This window comes from Eurosta solidaginis, chromosome 5, assembly GCF_040869045.1.
Source record: "Eurosta solidaginis isolate ZX-2024a chromosome 5, ASM4086904v1, whole genome shotgun sequence".
Taxonomy (NCBI): Eukaryota; Metazoa; Arthropoda; class Insecta; order Diptera; family Tephritidae; genus Eurosta; species Eurosta solidaginis.
Window position 1 is genome coordinate 118,852,302 of NC_090323.1, and position 18,987 is coordinate 118,871,288.

At 39.7% G+C, this 18,987-nt stretch overlaps 1 protein-coding gene across 1 annotated transcript in view; it reads right to left on the bottom strand.

Moving 5' to 3' along the window:
- Positions 1–18,987, bottom strand: part of Cpsf5 (cleavage and polyadenylation specificity factor subunit 5) — a 262,303-nt gene that overhangs the window by 142,142 nt on the left and 101,174 nt on the right. Inside the window, exon 2 of the mRNA XM_067789252.1 lies at positions 7,160–7,424. Within this exon, the coding sequence (XP_067645353.1) occupies positions 7,160–7,424 (265 nt within the window). The remainder of the gene's footprint in view (positions 1–7,159; positions 7,425–18,987) is intronic.

Below are 18,987 nucleotides of genomic sequence, written 5' to 3' on the forward strand. Positions count from 1 at the left end.
TGCCTGCGGAGCTATTCAAATACGGCGGCGAGGAGTTGGTAAGGCGCATGCTCAGCTTCTTCGCAAAATATGGGCGGACGAGTGCATTCCCGACAATTGGAATCTAAGTGTTCTTTGCGCAGTCCATAAGAAGGGGGATACTGCAAACTTCACCCGGAATCAGCCTTCTTAATATCGCATATAAGGTCCAGTCAAGTGTATTGTGCGAGAGAACCTTATCAGTGCGGCTTCAGACCTGGTAAATCTACCATCGACCAGATTTTCACAATGCGCCAAATCTTGGAAAACCCCCGCGAAAAAAGAATCGACACACATCACCTCTTCGTCGATTTTAAAGCCGCCTTCGACAGCACGAAAAGGAGCTGCCTATATGCCGCTATGTCTGAATTTGGTTCCCCGTAAAACTTATACGACTGTGCAAAATGACGTTGAGCAACACCATCAGCTCAGTCAGAATTGGGAAGGACATCTCCGAGCCGTTCGAAACTAAAAGAGGTTTCAGACAGGGTGACCCCCTATCGTGCGATTTCTTTAATTTGATGCTGGAGAAAATTATACTCGCTGCGGAACTTAACCGCTCTGGAACAATATTCTATAAAAGGGTGCAATTACTGGCATACGCTGATGACATTGTTATCGTCGGTCTAAACACCCGCGCCGTTAGTTCTGCTTACTCCAAACAGGAAAAAGAAGCAGTAAAGATAGGTTCGATGAGGCCAAAAAAAAGGCGCATATGCGCCTTGGCAACTACGCTACTGTTGGCAGCCATAATTTCGAATTGTAGACTTCGTTTATATGGCAACCAGCAACAACATCAGCTCTGAAATCCAGCGAAGAATCACTCTTGCCAATAAATGCTACCTTGAACTAGGCAGGCAATTGAAAAGTAAAGTCCTCTCTCGGCAAACGAAAATCATACTCTACAAGTCACTTATTGTACCCGTCCTACTAAATGGTGCAGAAGCACGGACCGACAACATCAGATGAAACGGCTCTGGGAGTGTTCGAGAGAAAAGCTATTCGAAAGATTTATGGACCTCTAAGCGTTGGTGATGGCGGGTACCGAAGAAGATTTAACGATGAGCTGCCTGGTGAATCCAGTACTCAAAGAACAGTACCCAAAACTTGCGGAAGAGGAACGCATACTCCCCAGGAAAACGCGAGTCACTCTAGCTCAACTTCGTTCTGGATACTGTAACAGGATAAACTCTTACCTATCCAGAATCAACCTCGACATACAAAATTTATGCCCCGTTTGCAATGTGTCCCCACATGACACCAACCATCTCTTTAATTGTAGTGTGGAACCAACGCCTCTAACACCCCTTTCAATATTGTCCACCCCTGTTGAAACAGCAAGTTTCTTGGACTCCCGTTAGGGGATATTGATGACAATTTGTGATCGGTCGCAGCTATTAGGTGGGGCGAAGCACTGCTACAATTACAACAACAACATGAGCTGTACGAGCTATACGCAGACATCAACATAGTTCAGCGAATTAAAACGCAGCGGATGCGCTGGCTAGGCCATGTTATGCAAATAAAAGATGGCGCTCCAGCCGAGAAATTGTTTCTGTCGGAACCCGCCTATGGAAGCAGAGGTAGAGGGCGGCCCCCACTCCGTTGGAAGGACCAAGTGGAAAACGATTTAACTCCCTTGGTGTGACCAATTGGCGCCGGTTGGCAGAGAAAAAGAGCGACTGACGCGCCTTGTTGGACGGTCATAACCGTTTAAACGGTTAAGCGCCAATTAAGTAAGATTTGGCTGAAGAATCAAAAAACAAATAAAAAGTATTTTTTATTTGAATGCCGAATCAACTAAAAAATAAAAAGTATCTTTGATTCGCCTGAAGAATCAAATAACAAATAATAGATTGGATAGATCTGGCGAACTGCGAAAGCTTCCTACCATACGAGTGGGGCGTCCCGTTTATTGTGCAGAACGTCGTTTCCTCTATTTGGTCCGCCAAAATCTCACACCTGCTGTCTGCCTGTAGGTTAGAATGCCATAGATCGTGGTAGGCATTGAAATCGCCTAAGATAATGCGATTATCATCAGAGAGTAGTAGTGATGTCGGGAGTTTTAATTATTTCACCAGATTTTTCTTGTGAGTGGTAACTGAAAGCATTTGGAAACACCAATGAATATCAAATTATTATCCTCTTAAAGTTCCCAGCTAAGTAGGCATCTCCTTTCCTTCCTCCGCTATCAAAGGGCGGTGGCTATAGGAAAGCAGCATAGTTTTTAATTTTCTTCGATACATTCAGCTGGCATAACGTAAATACCATTAATGTTCCGGAAATCTTTTTCTCGTATTCTTAATCTTTTGATACATCCATAGCGCCTCCTCTGAACCATATTGTATCAAATAATATTAGAGCAGAGAATGACAAAGAGTCGTCCGTGTAAAACCTCAGAAGTGTTTGAAGTGAAGTGTAACTAAGGTATAGCGGCACCAGGTGCTACTACATTTGTCAATGCCAAATGCTTCTTTATATTTAAAAGTTTGCGTATAAATGATACATTGTTTCGCCTCCTTGTTTGAAAAGTTTATTGGTCAGATGTTCTTCTGTGCCTCACTGTTTTTAAGTCGAGATATTTGCAATTCCCGCCTCCTCACAGTATGACGTGTTTGTCGTTGTACCATGACTATGTTAGAGGTTAGTTTATCATCTCCCTCACTTTTGGCAATAAGGCGTTTCGCAAAATTTGTGAGTTTTTAGGTAATGGCATCCCCATTATTCCTATCATACCTTCGTTAAAATATATATGTATATCATATGCACGTGTATTTGTGACTGAACTCCTCCTAAAAACCTGGACCCAATTTAATGAATATTTGGTATATGTTCAAGGAGAATTGTGGATGCATTAGATTCACAGCTTGGTTCGCTTTCTTTCTTATTTTGCCGGGAAATTAACCAGGGGCCGACATATTCTAAGCAAAATTAATTAATGGTGCGATTTCCTTGTATTTTGGTACGGGGTATTTCCTTGACCAGGTTATTATTTGAGAAACTCTTCTTTCCGGGAAGCGGACCAGTGACCGACCTTGCTGACGATTTTTCCAGACAACAATGCTTGCCACATCGTTAAAACGAGAAACCATTGGCGAAAATCCTTTTTCTGAGAAATCGGTTGTATGGGAGATATATGTCACGGGGGTTCCATATGGTCGGTTCCGATAAATGTCTAATCGGACATTAAAATGACATAGGCAACAGTTCGCCATCCTGATCATTTCGGTACGCTTATTTGTTTTTTTCTCCTTTAAGGACTTACAATTTCCGAGAACCAGACCGAACTTAATATACCATTTCATTTTCATGAAAGGTACAAAAAGGAAAAAAATATTTGAATAAATTTTGCATTATTTTCAAAGGATCCTTATCCTGAGGGTGTAGTCAGCAGGGTCCATGATGTGAAGATGATAGCGTGCGACAACATCGCGAGCTTGCGGTGGCTGGAGGAAGTTAAAGTATGGATACCATGCGTGATCAAGTCGAAGGATACACTGCGACTTCTGTAGAATCAGAATCCGAATATACCGACACAGGATTGGACATTAGGATATATACATTGATTTCCATTGTATTGCATTATCACCAGGTTCAGCGCTATGATTCTAGCTCACGTGATATATGTTTAACAATTAATTAAACGATTCTATAAAGAAATTCCGCCAGGCGCTTTCATGACCTAGAGATAACTTGACTCATATTTGGAATCTCAACTTGAATACTACGCGGCTGGTAAATTAACACAAACGTGGAATTGGGAAGAACATCGAAATAACAGCAACCTCTCCTGGGTCTCGATAAGCATGGTCAATCGTCAAATCCTTGTCTAACCCGAAAAAAAACACAATGATAATACATCCATCGCCTTTGGCGATACAATTCTGCGGACTCGAAGACATGCGTTAGCGGTTTTTGCCGACAATTTTAATGCGTCCTTGAAGAGACAAGCCAGATGGCGTGCAAACAGAGGGGAACATAGCCACAAAGACGACGCGTGACCCGTTACCATCACCCCACAGAGGTTGAATATGCCATGAAAAAAGCCAAACCTTCTAAATCAATAGGTCCAGATGGAGTAGCCATGCCAATGCTAAAACATCATGGCGCTGAGGGAGAAAGCTGCCTGACGTACGTTTTCAAGCCTGGGAAACCGGCTAACGAAGGTGAGTCATAACGAACAGTATCACTCCGTTCGCCAGTCGCGAAGACACCGGAAACCTTCCTGCTCTCTCAGTTTACTGCGAATCTTCGCCTCATCAGCATGGTTTCCGCAAAATACATAGCACTACCAGCGTCAAAAGCTTTTGACACAGTCAACCAACGTACTCTACTCCAAGATATAGAAGGTTCACCCTTTCCCCTTTGTATAAAAAGATATACTGCAAATTATCTGAACCTAGCCGACCAAATCCACGGCCACTCTGTTTTGCAACGTCGAATATTGGACGTTCACGTCGATGGTGTTGCGCTACCGATTTGCAGTCATTCAAAGATCTTAAGAGTAACATTCGGTCACACTTGCACCTTCAAGGCGTATGCCATCGAAGTTGTATCTAAAGTACAAAGCCGTAACAAAATCCTCAAGTCGCTTGCCAGCAGCACTTGGGGAAAAGATGAAGAAACGTTTCTAGCCAAGTACAAAGCACTTGGCCGGCCGCTCAACAGCAAATCTACACTACGAGATCTTATATATGGCGAGAAATAAATTGCCAGTCGTTGAAGACTGTGCTTGTGTTTGACAGACATTTTCTTATGGTCCAAGGAGTTACTATGGCCTCATCAAATCACCGCTTGAATCGCAAAAATATTTTTTACGCTAAGAATTTTTCAATTACTTTTGCAATTCCTTTGAGGAATGGGAAATTATTAATTTCATTTGGCATTCCTGTTGTGTAATTGGAAAACTCTCAATTACATTTGCAATTCCTTTCGAAAGTACTGGGCAGAAATTATATTTGAGCAAAGTATTTCTTTTTTTTTTCAATTACAAAAAAAAAATTTTTTTTTACTTGAGCCTAAAGAAACGAAATTACTTTTGGTATTTTTTTTTTTTTGAGAAATTGAAATGTAATCACCTCCACAGCAAAGGAATTGCTTACTTCCCTCAAGTACATGTAATGGGGAATTGACGGTAATTGATTACCTAAAGTAATCATTACTACCCAGCTTTGGCCTGATCGGACAGATATGCCTTGACGTTGCAGGACACTGTCCCTGTGGCCGATGTCGGGATCAAATAGATTATATTGCACTGAGTGGTGGGTGATAAACGCGAGACCTCTTCTATTTCCGCTCTCGTGATATTTTCTGTGGTCGTTATACCCAGAGCAGGTCTGCAGTGCAGATATTGCTGTGAGTTTGGTCTCTTGGATCGCAGCAGTGCGGATCTTATGCCACTTCATAAAATCAACTATCTCCGTGATTTTTTCAGTTAACCCATTACTAAAGTATAAGGAACATAAGCCTTACACCAAAATATAATAAGGTATTCTATGTGGTTGGTCCTTAAGTTGTATTTGACAGGCGCGTACAGGTGGCAACGCGCATGTCAAATACAACTGCGGCCCACATCACTGACATAAAAAATTATATAGACACAATTATAAATTTGGACATTGAAGTGAACACACGAAGCAAGTGTGAAAAAACTAAACCCATTTTGTATTGGGAAAATTATAAAAAATTAACTAAGTCTAGTGATTAATTTAAAACTAGAAGTAAAAGTTAAAACTATTTGTTATCCTACAAAATATAAACTAACTTAAATAAAGAAACTAAAGCTAAACTAAAAGTACGTGTTTTTGGTATTGATTGTGGAGTGTGCAGTAGGGTGTGTACGTAAGTACAACTTTTCCGGAGGTTCCGAAATGGAACCTTACAACAGTTTAACAGCAGAATTCTGAAGTGCAACGACGCAGACGTCGTCACTCTTGGGGTAAGTGACGCGTGACTACGACTGAGTTGAGGGAGGCGAGGACGCAATTGCTGTTGTGCCCCTGGGACTGGACGTCCCTGGGCGAGCATTGGGGTACCCGGTGTAGTTGGGTTTGGGGCCAGGCAGCATGGCGCGATGAAACCCGTCGGGGGGGTTGCCGTCACTGGGACCAGAACATCTAGGAAATCGGCACCGTCTAAGGCAGGAGCTGCTTTGGGCAGATGTCGCAAACATATATATTCTGCGCTGTCAAACGGTGCAAAAGGTGGTAGGGACTAAGAGTATGTTTCCCTGGCCTACTCGATTGCTTTTGCCGGAAAGAGGGGGAGAAGAACATGGGGGCGGGGCGTGATGCTGGGCATTGCTACCAACTCTACTTCGGAGATTTTAGTTATGAGTAGGAGTGGCCGTATGAGCTGGTGGCGCCATGGGGCGTGAACAGCAAGGGGCCACAAAAGATTTATAGAAGTTACGAGGACGGCGGGTTTTGGGGTCTAGCCCAGAACAACCTTTCCGATGCAACCATCTCTTGCACGTGACACACTGACAATAGTGTGACCGTCCTAAAAAGATTCTTTCAGGTGCAGGTCCCGGATTGGGTTCGATACCTTCCCGGAGGAGGAGAATATGGCGCAGTCCCTCTGCAACGATCTGCTGGGAGTATGACAATTTGTGGAAAGGACGCAACAAATTAAATGGGGTTACACTAAAATGACAGCCATTGGTTGGGAAAAATCCCGAGTCGCAACTGCCTTGGCAAGCCAACGTAAGTGCTGTCTGCTGGTTCCTCTGTATCATCTCCCGATGGGAAATGTGTCCGAAAAGCACCTTCAGGCACTCCACAATATTACGTGACCATTCCTCTTTCTCTTTCTTTATTAGTCCAGGACTATTTGTCCCTTGGTAGGACTTTCCTCAACCACGCTGTTTCGCTGGAGCCCTCGATATCCGCACAGAAATTTTTCCATAAGATTAACTTCGCCCTGGAAATTTCACGTGGTTAAGGTCCATTTACATTGGACTTTCGTGTTGTTTTGGTTTTGGCGTAGGCGAAACCGACGTTCACAGGAAAAGAAAACTGGTTCCATGAACTAGTTCAAGCGTTCAGGCCAATTCAAACTATTCAACGAAACCGATCCAATTGTTCATCCTATTCAGGTCCCCAAATAAAATAAGGTTTAGAAGTTTACAATTTAGACTTACTTCTGTTAAAAGACGTTTAAGACCCTCCACTTCATCTTCTCCTGCGTTAAGCTCACCGCCCGGAAGTTTGAAAAATGTTGTTCCCAATTGAAGGAGTAATACATGCGGTAATCCGTGTTCATGGACTAGCAGAACTCCTTCTACTGAGCGCCTCATTCCAATACGATCAAACTCCTCTCGCATTCGCTGGAAACGGGACGGCACTGACGGATCTTTTTCAAACAATGGTTCTTTTGTTCCGAATGTGTAATTTGTTAAAGGATATCTGCAAGTATAAATATATGTGCATAAATATGCACAGGTGAAATAACTTTAAGTTAGCACACGGTAGAAAGAAAACAAGCCTAGTTAACCCTAAAGGTTGTTATATAATAACAATAATAAACCCAACGGATTAATCACTCCAACGACACACGAGGGTCGGTCGTCTAAAGAGATAATAGCACCTGATTGGCGCACTCAATTGACGGTGGTAAAGAATATAAACAACAAAGAGTAGAAAACGAGTTATAAATAGAAACTTTCAAAGTGCATTGATGGCCTGATGCGTTAAAACGTCAAGCCTTCAATGTGTGGATCGCTGATGATAAAACGTCATGGGTTTTAAAAAAAATGGGCTATACGGTCTATGAACTTTGTTGTTTCTAATTTACTCCTTTTCTATGTATAATTATTTAATATAATATAACTTGTTGGTCTTGAAGACAACAAATTAATATAATAATTAGTTGGAAATTATACTTATAGTAAACTGTTAAATAAGTTAACGCATAAATAGCAAGAACAGAATTGGACCGAGATGACTGCCCTGTGGGACGCCAGAGGAAACATTAATGACATTTGAAATAATATTTTTAAATATGACTTGTTGCGTTCTACCGCAGAGATACGAAGATATCCACTGGGTGAGACCAGGTTGCAAGCCAAGTCGATCCAGCTCGTGGATAAGCAAGGAGTGGGAAACTTTATCAAATACTTACTTAATTGGCGCTTAACCGTCTAAACGGTTATGGCCGCCCAACAAGGCGCGCCAGTCGTTCCTTCGCTCCGCCAATTGGTCACACCAAGGGAGTTTTAATCGTTTTCCACCTGGTCCTTCCGACGAAGTGGGGGCCGCCCTCTACCTCTGTTTCCATAGGCGGGTTCCGATAGAAACACTTTCTTCGCCGGAGCATCATCTTTCATTCGCATAACATGGCCTAGCCTGCGCAGCCGCTGCCTTTTAATTCGCTGGACTATGTTGATGACTGCGTATAGCTCGTACAGCTCATCATTAAATCTTCTTCGGTACTCGCCATCGCCAACGCGTAGAGGTCCATGAATCTTTCGAAGAACTTTTCTCTCGAACACTCCCAAAGCCGCTTCATCTGCTGTTGTCATGGTCCATGCTTCTGCCCCATATAGCAGGACGGGTACGATAAGTGACTTGTAGAGTATGATTTTCGTTCGCCGCGAGAGGACTTTACTTTTCAATTGCCTACCTAGTCCAAAGTAGCATTTATTGGTATAGTGTTAACTACTTTGTACTCTTTACTTTAATTTTTAAAATAATTTTAATTGAGTTTTCGTGTTAACTTAAAATTTTGAATAACTTCAAAAAAAAGAAAATTCTAATTAGTTTGAAAATATCTAAACTCAAAAATAAACAAAAATAAATTTTATATTACAAACCAAAACAAAAGTTTTTAAAATATCAACTTGAATGTTGATATATTAGTAAATATAGTGTTAACTACTTTGTACTCTTTACTTTAATTTTTAAAATAATTTTAATTGAGTTTTCGTGTTAACTTAAAATTTTGAATAACTTCAAAAAAAAGAAAATTCTAATTAGTTTGAAAATATCTAAACTCAAAAATAAACAAAAATAAATTTTATATTACAAACAAAAATAAGTTTTTTTAAAATATCAACTTGAATGTTGATATAATTGGCAAGATTGATTCTTCGCTGGATTTCAGTGCTGATGTTGTTGCTAGTGTTGATGCTGGTTCCCAAATAAATGAAGTCCTTTACTATCTCGAAATTATGGCTGCCAACAGTAGCGTGGTTGCCAAGGCACATATGCGCTGACTCTTTGCTCGATGACAGCAGGTACTTCGTTTTGTCCTCATTCACCATCAAACCCATCTTTACCGCTTCCTTTTCCAGTTTGGAGTAAGCAGAACTAACAGCGCGGGTGTTTAGGCCGATGATATCAATGCCATCAGCATAGGCCAGTAATTGCACGCTTTTATAGAATATTGTTCCAGAGCGGTTAAGTTCTGCAGCTAGTATAATTTTCTCCAGCATCAAATTAAAGAAATCGCACGATAGGGGGTCACCCTATCTGAAACCTCGTTTTGTTTCGAACGGCTCGGAGAGGTCCTTCCCAATTCTGACTGAGCTGAAGGTGTTGCTCAACGTCATTTTGCACAGTCGTATAAGTTTTGCGGGGAAACCAGACTCAGAAGTGGTGAAAAATGTTTTCATTTCACAACTTCATAGAACGTGAATTCACCCCCAGCATTGACGACATTGAAAATTGGAACGACGTTCTAATTACGGAAGATGACGAAGATTACAAAGTGTCCGATAATGATAACGCAGAATCAGCTATCGAGCAAGATATGAAACAATAGAAAGTGACTTTTTCGGAAGCAGTTGGATGCATCAATACTTTGATAAAGTGATATGAGAACAATAATGTTACAAATCAGATATCAGATCTTATTAATATGCGGGCGAAAACTGTCAAAAGCTATTACTCAAAAGAAAAAGAACAAACAAGTCTCGACTGCTTCTTTAAACCAGCTCTTACAAATTAATAAATACATATCGACGTGCCATACGAAAAGTAACACTTAAAAATTTTTTTCATAGGATTTCTTTGTAAACAAATCTTAAAATGCCACTCGCTTAACCGTTTAAGCGGTTATGGCCGTCCAACAAGGCGCTCCAGTCGCTACTTCTCTCTGCCAACCGGCGCTAATTGGTCACACCAAGGGAGTTTAAATCGTTTTTTCGACTGGTTCTTCCAAAAAAGTGGGGGCCGCCCTCTACCTCATCTTTCATTCGCGTAACATGACCTAGCCAGCGCAGCCGCTGCGTTTTAATTCACTGGACTATGTTGATGTCTGCGTATAGCTCGTACAGCTCATCGTTAAATCCTCTTCGGTACTCGCCAACGCGTAGAGGTCCATAAATCTTTCGAAGAACTTTTATCTCGAACACTCCCAGAGCCGTTTCATGTGATGTTGTCATAGTCCATGCGTCTGCACAGGAACGATAAGTGACTAGTAGAGTATGATTTTGGTTTGCCGAGAGAGGACTTTACTTTTCAATTGCCTACCTAGTCCAAAGTAGCATTTATTGCCGATTTTTTGTCCTCATTCACCATCAAACCCATCTTTACCGCTTCCTTTTCCAGTTTGGAGTAAGCAGAACTAACAGCGCGGGTGTTTAGGCCGATGATATCAATGCCATCAGCATAGGCCAGTAATTGCACGCTTTTATAGAATATTGTTCCAGAGCGGTTAAGTTCTGCAGCTAGTATAATTTTCTCCAGCATCAAAATAAAGAAATCGCACGATAGAGGGTCACCCTATCTGAAACCTTGTTTTGTTTCGAACGGCTCGGAGAGGTCCTTCCCAATTCTGACTGAGCTGATGGTGTTGCTCAACGTCATTTTGCACAGCCGTATAAGTTTTGCGAGGAAACCAAATTCAGACATAGCGGCATATAGGCAGCTCCTTTTCGTGCTGTCGCAGGCGGCTTTAAAATCGACGAAGAGGTGATATGTGTCGATTTTTTTTCGCTGGTTTTGTCCAAGATTTGGCGCATTGTGAAAATCTGGTCGATGGTAGATTTACCAGGTCTGAAGCCGCACTGATAAGGTCCAATCAGCCGGTTCACGGTGGGCTTCAATCTTTCGCACAATACACTTTAAAGGACCTTATATGCGATATTAAGAAGGCTGATTCCACGATAGTTGGTGCATTTTGCAGTATCCCCCTTCTTGTGGACTGGGTAAAGAACACTTAGATTCCAACCGTCGGGCATGCACTCGTCCGCCCATATTTTGCTAAGAAGCTGCTGTATGCGCCTTACGAACTACTCGCCTCCGTACTTGAATAGCTCCGCAGGCAATCGATCAGCGCCCACGGCCTTGTTGTTTTTCAATCTGGTTATTGCTATTCTAACTTCGTCATAATCGGGCGGGGGGATATATATTCCATCATCATCGATTGCGGGATCGGGTTCTTCATCTCTGCGCGGTGAATTGTGCCTCCATTTAGGAGAGCAGAAAAGTATTCCCTCCATAATCTAAGCACTCTCTGGACATCAGTTACAAGGTCGCCGTTTTCATTCCTACAGGAGTTTGCCCCGGTCTTAAAACCTTCCGTCTGTCGCCGTATTTTTTGGTAGAATTTTCGGGCGTTATTCTTGGTGGCTAGCAGCTGACGCTCCTCACACTCACGCCTTTCTGCTTCTGCTTTTTTCTTCCTGAAAAGGCGTCTCGCTTCCCTTTTCAACTCACGATAGCGTTCACACACTCCTCTTGTCGCGCTCGCTTTTAACGTAGCCCTGTAGGCAGCGTCTTTTCTTTCGGTTGCAACGCGGCATTCTTCATCTTACCAGTTGTTTTTTCGTGGCCGCCGGTAACCAATTTTTTCTACGGCGGCAGTACGAAGTGCTTTGGAGATATGCTCCCACTGCTCCTGTATTCCTTCAGGATGAGTTGTGCTCTCAGAGAGCAGGTGTGAGAGTCGAGTTGCGAAATCATTGGCAGTCTGTTGTGATGGAAGCTTTTCGACGTCTAGCTTTCCTTGTGTTTTTTGTTCCTTGGTTTTAGCCGCGTTGAGGCGGGTGCGTATTTTGGCTGCAACGAGATAATGGTCCGAGTCGATGTAAGGTCCTCGGATCGTGCGCACATCTAAAACACTGGAGGCATGCCGTCCGCCTATCACAACGTGATCGATCTGATTGCGAGTATTTCGATCAGGAGACAGCCATGTAGCTTGATGTATCTTTTTATGCATGAACCTCGTGCTGGATATGACCATGTTTCGAGCACCGGCAAAGTCAATCAGCCTTAGTCCGTTCGGAGAAGTTTCATTGTGTAGGCTGAACTTTCCGACTGTAGGGCTAAAAACACCTTCTTTGCCCACCCTGGCGTTAAAGTCGCCAAGCACGACTTTTATATCATGATGGGGGCAGCGCTCGTATGTGCGTTCTAATTGTTCATAAAAAGCGTCTTTCACCTCATCGTCTTTCTCCTCTGTCGGCGCATGGGCGCAGATGAATGATATATTAAAAAATTTTGCCGAGGCTTGTTGTTATATTTCATTGGAGTATGGTTTTACGTGGCGGGTCCCAAGCCCAGCGCACAACCCGCTCAGTTGGCAGACGCCCGCTTGTGCCGCACCTAGAGGTGTACAGACGCTGCCGATGAGATTTCCCCCGGCTAGCCCTTAAACCGATTATGTCAGAGTGGCCTACCCAGGTTGTCGCCTTCTCACATTAGCTCACCGCTAAACGGAAAGATTCCTTCCAAGCAGCAGGAAAAACACCATGTTTTAGGGACATGTTGGCAGAGTTTTTAAGTTTCAAACATACTTTCAAATGCATTCCATTTGAAATAATTATTTCAAAATTGTTTTCTTAGGCCGGAATAATGAATTTTATATTTGCAATACTCGGAGGAATGCATTCCACAATCCTTTGCATTCCTTTGAATTGCTTAAACTACACTTATCGTTAATACAGCAACAACTTATGTTTGACTTGTTTAGTGATGGCATTGTCTTTATTAGTTCAGTAAATAAAAAATTACTGAATTTTATTCATATATGTTTGTTGTAGTAAAATACACATTAAAGCATAGTGTTTTTTAATATCTCAATTATTTATAAGAGAGAGAGAAAATCCTGCTACTTAAAGTTAATGCAAACGTCTGGAGCGTTCCGTACGCACCTACAAATGTACCTACGATTCTTTCTGACATTGTTAATTACTTTAAATTTTGTATTTTTCTAACAATTTTTATACATATTATAATATTAACCGATTTCGCTTTACTATATAAAAATATTATATATTATATGCGAAAAATAGTCTAAAATCTTGAAATTTTATTAAAGTACTATTTTCTTCTGTTCTTAGAATCGGCTTTATTTTAGTGCAAAATAACCAAATCTAGTGGCGCATAGTCATAGTCAAAATCAGGGGCTGAAACTGTTATTCCTTTGATAATAGAAGTCCTTGCAAAACTATTAATTTTGGATTTTAAATATATTTGGATCAAGATAAAAAATATTTTCAGATTTTTATTTTTTGAGTCCGATAGAACTAGTTAAACTCGGATTTTTTTAATTCGGATAAGCCGTTTCTTAGTTATCAAGCGGGACTTTTATTTTCGCTTTAAAAAATAAAAGTCCGGATTTAACTTTTATTTCCGGACTTTTATTTTTAAAAGTCCGAGTTTAACTAGTTCTGTCGGACTCAAAAAATAAAAATACAGATTTTACTTTTATGTGTGTACTTTTATGGAAAAAGTTCGAAAAATAAAAAGAATGCATAATTCGACTCCAAAAAAAACATAATTATTATTTTCCTTCCCTGATCAAAATAAAACAGGTTTTAAATTTAGTTGCAGCATTTTTGACAGATAGCTCATAGAAATTTATGTCAAAAAGCTGCAACTAAATTAAAATCTATTTTATCTTGACTATGACTAAGCGCCAATGAATTTACCATTGTGGATTAGTACAAGTGTGTAACGGGAAAATCTGGGTTACCGTTGTTGTTTCGGTTGAAAACGGTCAATTAGAGTTCTGTGCAAGGACGTAAAACATTGAACCAGGGTTTATGTAGTCACAAAGGTGCTGCTGTGTTCCACTAGCTTAAATTTGGAGAAAATTGCAGCTCAGAGTTACTGATTTTCATTAAAACCTTAATTTATTACATGCGGTTACTTCTCTCAGTCTAAAAAGCATAGAAAACGCAGTTTCTTAAATTGTTGTGAAAAGTTTTTACACGCAACAACAAAGTGTTCCGGTAAAACATTTTCTAGTTTCAACATTTTCTGTACTCAAGTCTATTATATTTGTGTAATAAAAGAATGTGGTAACAACTTTTTAAATGACACAACAACAAAGCTATTTCAGAAATAAATAAATAATAAAAAGTAAAAAAATAAAGAAAACGCTTTTAAATAATATCGAAGTAAAAAGTTAAAAATAATTTTCAAAATAAGTTTAAAACAATAATGAACGAAAGATACTCTCGTATAAGGATGGAGGAATATTTATTAACATGTATCATTAAGAAGGAACAAGAGAGTACTGTGTTGATTGGAATCTGGTGCATTCCAACAACGTTAAAAACATGCTTTTTCATGTGTCACTGACCGGAATCGTATGCATTCCGGCAGTATAATCTTATGGGTCAGGCATCGAGATGATTGGAATCCGGTGCATTCCAACAACACAAGTCATGTTACATTTTTATGCCTTGTGATGGCGTATCCTCATTACACTACTCTTAGCACTGCCGGATTCCCATGACATGCTGATTGGAATCTTGTTGCATCCCAACAGCAAGATTGGAATCCACTGCATTCCGAAATCATGCTGAGCGGAATCTAATGCCAGTATAAGATCTCGGTATAAGATCTTATTTCTGATCATATTTCTTATTATTATATTCTGAAATTAAACTGTAATGTTCAATAATATCTTTGTTTGTAATATAACATTATTGAAATCTAGGTATATCTTAAATTTTAACTTTTGAGTTGTATATTTATATATCTTTTATATTATGCAGTCGATCATAGTTTGTCATCGACTTTAAATAATAAATAAATAAATAAATACTAGTATTATTGTGAAAAAAGCGTGGGCGCTTTGTGCCATATTTTTCGTATATCGAGCGCCTTACGCTTTTTTCACAATAATACTAGTATTTTTCGTTCATAATTCTTTTAAGCTTATTTTAAAATTATATTTAACTTTTTAGTTCGATATTAACTGTATTTTTTTACGCGCATTACAGCAACACTTAAGTTTTGTTTGTCTACACCACTGAAATTGCGCATAAAATTAGTACTGCTAAATTTTAGTATGCATTATACTAAGTTGCAACTGAAACGTGTCTCTCCATTTTATGACTTCACTAATCTCCACTAAGTGTGTGTGTCCACGATTCACCGTTCATTCAGCAATAGGATATACACTATGGCCAACAGAGTTTCGTGTCTCCGCTATTAAGCACAACTCGTTTTGTATCGAGTTATTTAACCGCTGCCGCGAGTCTTCAATAACTGCCACTAGATGGGTCTCCTAAGCATTAACTAGCTCTCTTTTGCGCGCCTAGCCTAGAGAGTTACAAACATGCATACAAGCGAAGGTAATATAACTTTTCTTTACATGCATATTTTTGCCTGCTCTTTTAGTTTATTATCACACTCACAGTACTTATGTACATATTGGTGGGAGATTTTCACCAGCGCCATATGTTAAGGCGGATTTGAATAGAATCTTTGGTCGTGTTTCTTCGATCTGAAGCTTTAGCAGGTCCATAATATAAGAGACTCCTTGGGTTGTAAATCCCCTTTGACAATTTCTCAACTTCTTGTTTCTCTTAACATTCGACGAACTTTACGAAATATATATCTCTCAGTGTTTCTGGCTAGAGGTCAAAATTTTGTTAGTTCCGCAAAAAACAATAAACAATAACAATCAACAATTTTAATGGCACCACGCCAATTATTAATTTACTGATTCCTGTTAGAAGCGCACAAACAAACAGAAAGATAACAGCAAGGCTTTTCATTGTTTTCCGTATCGCACTGTAAAGCGTAGACACACAACCAAAGCGGTTATGTAAATCCGCCTCCGTTGCGATGCATCGCCAGACAGATGAGTTCAATTTATGGCCGCACCTACATAAATATATATTTCTAAATAAATAAAATAAAAAAATCAACAATTTATTGTTCTTTGCGGAACGAACAAAATTTTGACCTCGAGCCAGCAATACTGAGAAATATTAGTAAAGAAAAGTCGCAAAAACATCAAGGTAGAAATATATATATATGTAGGTGAGGCCATACATTGAACTCATCTGTCTGAGAAGCATCGCAACAGAGGCGGATTTACATAACCGCTTTGGTCGCGTGCCTACGCTTTACAGTGCGATACGAAAAACAATGAAAAGCATTGCTGTTATCTTTCTGTTTGTTTGTGCGTTCCTAACAGGAATCAGTAAATTAATAATTAGCGTGGTTCTGCACAATATAGCAGGACGGGAACGATGAGCGTCTTATAGAGTATGTTTTCGTTTGCCGAGAGAGGACTTTACTTTTCAATTGCCTACCTAGTCCAAAGTAGCATTTATTGGCAAGAGTGATTCTTCGCTGGATTTCAGAGCTGATGTTGTTGCTTGATGCTGGTTCCCAAATAAACGAAGTATTTTACAATTTCGAAATTATGGCTGCCAACAGCGTGGTTGCCAAGGCGCATATGCGCTGACTCTTTACTCGATGACAGCAGGTACCTCGTTTTGTCTTCATCCCCATCAAACCCACCCCCCCAAACCAATCCATGACACATCTAGTCACCTTATATCGAGAAAGCAATATACATATTGTCTTTGTGAAATTTCAGCAAATTCGACTACACTTACATGATTTTCGCATATGTAGTCCAGAACCATATGCTTTTATCTAAGTAACTTATCCGCATCATATATATATTTATAAAGAAAAGGAACAAAGGCAGAACGCTTAAAATTTGTTGATGTAGCGCAACCAGTGAAACCAACTCAATTACGAATTATAAAAAATCTTCTACTATGTGCTATTTGTTGTATGTTCTACGTTTTGAAACCATGAAGGCAATTTACAACTTCTGGCTTTAGTATGAACTATTTGAATAATTCGGCCGTTTAACGCCTTTTTTCACCCAACTCCTAAATTGTTTTAACATATCTGTAAGTAATGAAAGTAAACAAAATACTAACGTTGGGTTAAAAGTATTTAGTACGGAATGGTAAAAACGTGTGCATTAATTTGAAGTTTACAATCATTAATGATTGGGAATGCTTCTTACATTCACATTCTATATTGAATTATATTTTACTATTCAAAAACACACACACTTTGGCTTTGAGTTGAAGTATTTTAAACCATTCAGGAATGGTGATTTACAATATAAAACCAAAAAATTCCAATTTTTAAAAGAGTGCAGAGATAATGCACACTCAATTGATTCAATCTTTTCACAGCTCTGTTCTATAAGTAGTTGTAGCATTTTGGACAAAAAACAATTTGACTTCCAATACAAATATGCTCAAGTAAAAGAGAATTTAACCTTTCAAAGCTGTTTCAATTTTTGATTGCGGTGCAAATGGGCAGATACATAGATGAACGTAGCTCTCATATCACTCGGATCCTGCATTTATATTTCACCAAAGACTGTCACAACATCAGCATGTTATGGTCCACTTGTGAGGTTCTCATTGCGATCGCTCTGCTGACTGTTAGTAGTTGGTTAGTTAATAGGTGAAAGGGTTAGGATTCACCTCACTCATTGTCTGCCGGGAGTGGTTAAAACATTTTTTTGTTTTTTTTTTTTTTTGAATTTGTGCGGATGGCGCCGCCTGGCAACACCTGGCTCAATGGTATAGGTGGCTCATCTCATCAGCTGATTTTATTATTTTCATTGCACTGGCATAGAGATTGTCAAAAAGAGATAGCAAAGCAAAGTGTAGAGTTGGGTCGTTTCGTTCTGAACTTGTTCGATTGACCGGGTCTCTCAACTGAACAAGTGAACTAGGTCTTAAATTTCGATTCTATTTGTACTTTTAGTTCATTTATTCTTTTAGTTCGTTTTATCTAATATACAATTTGTGTCTGTACTCTTGCAATTTCCTGGATCTTCCGAAATATGTAACTTTTTTTGAAGTTAATTATACATATATATATATTAACTTATTTATTCATAAAACATTTAAATATACCTACACGAAGCATTGCTGCATACACACCCCCATCTATACTTGTTGGCTTTTTTCGTGGGTGCGAGCACCAGTGAACAAATTTGCTTGAAAAAAAAGAACAGATGAACAAAAAGAACAACTTGTTCGTTCATCAGAAAAAGAACGAAAGATTCGAACCTCTGAAATGAACGAAAAAGCACAACTCTAGCAAAATGTAATCAACACATGGATAATTACTTATTGCCGTGGTGGTAAATTTTTAGCTAATTTAGCGCACAACTTTCCCACAATACACAAAAGTTGCAAAGCTTTACGCTTTCTCTACGTTCCATTCGCCTAACATCAACACGAGGATTTTGACAATCAGAACAAGGTATGTGTTGCAGTAGAGAAGAGATCACCATATTGTCAAAGCATACAATAATGGCAGTTACAGTTAAATCAGGAGATTTAACTGTTTTTTTCCATGGCGCATGCGCTATGAGGACAAGACAATTTTCTTTCCCAACGGCCATGACAGCGTGGTTGGGAATTTGAAGAATTCAATAAGTAAATGGGAAGCGTGGTGTTCGGTGGTGGTCGCGAGTGGTCGAACGATTTAAAGTGATAATTTTCAATAAAAAAAATGAGAGTAATCTGCGAATTATAAATTATAAAGTTATTATTTATTCGCAATTCATATCCAAATACATGCAAATATCCCCAAAATATTCTTGGAATGTTCAAATGCGCTAAACACGCTTATCAATGTTATAGTGCAATAGCATATCTAGTGAAAATATTAAGGCACCAGCGGAAGAAGCCAACAAGCGCGGGGATTTTTCTTCATTGTGGACAGAAATGTG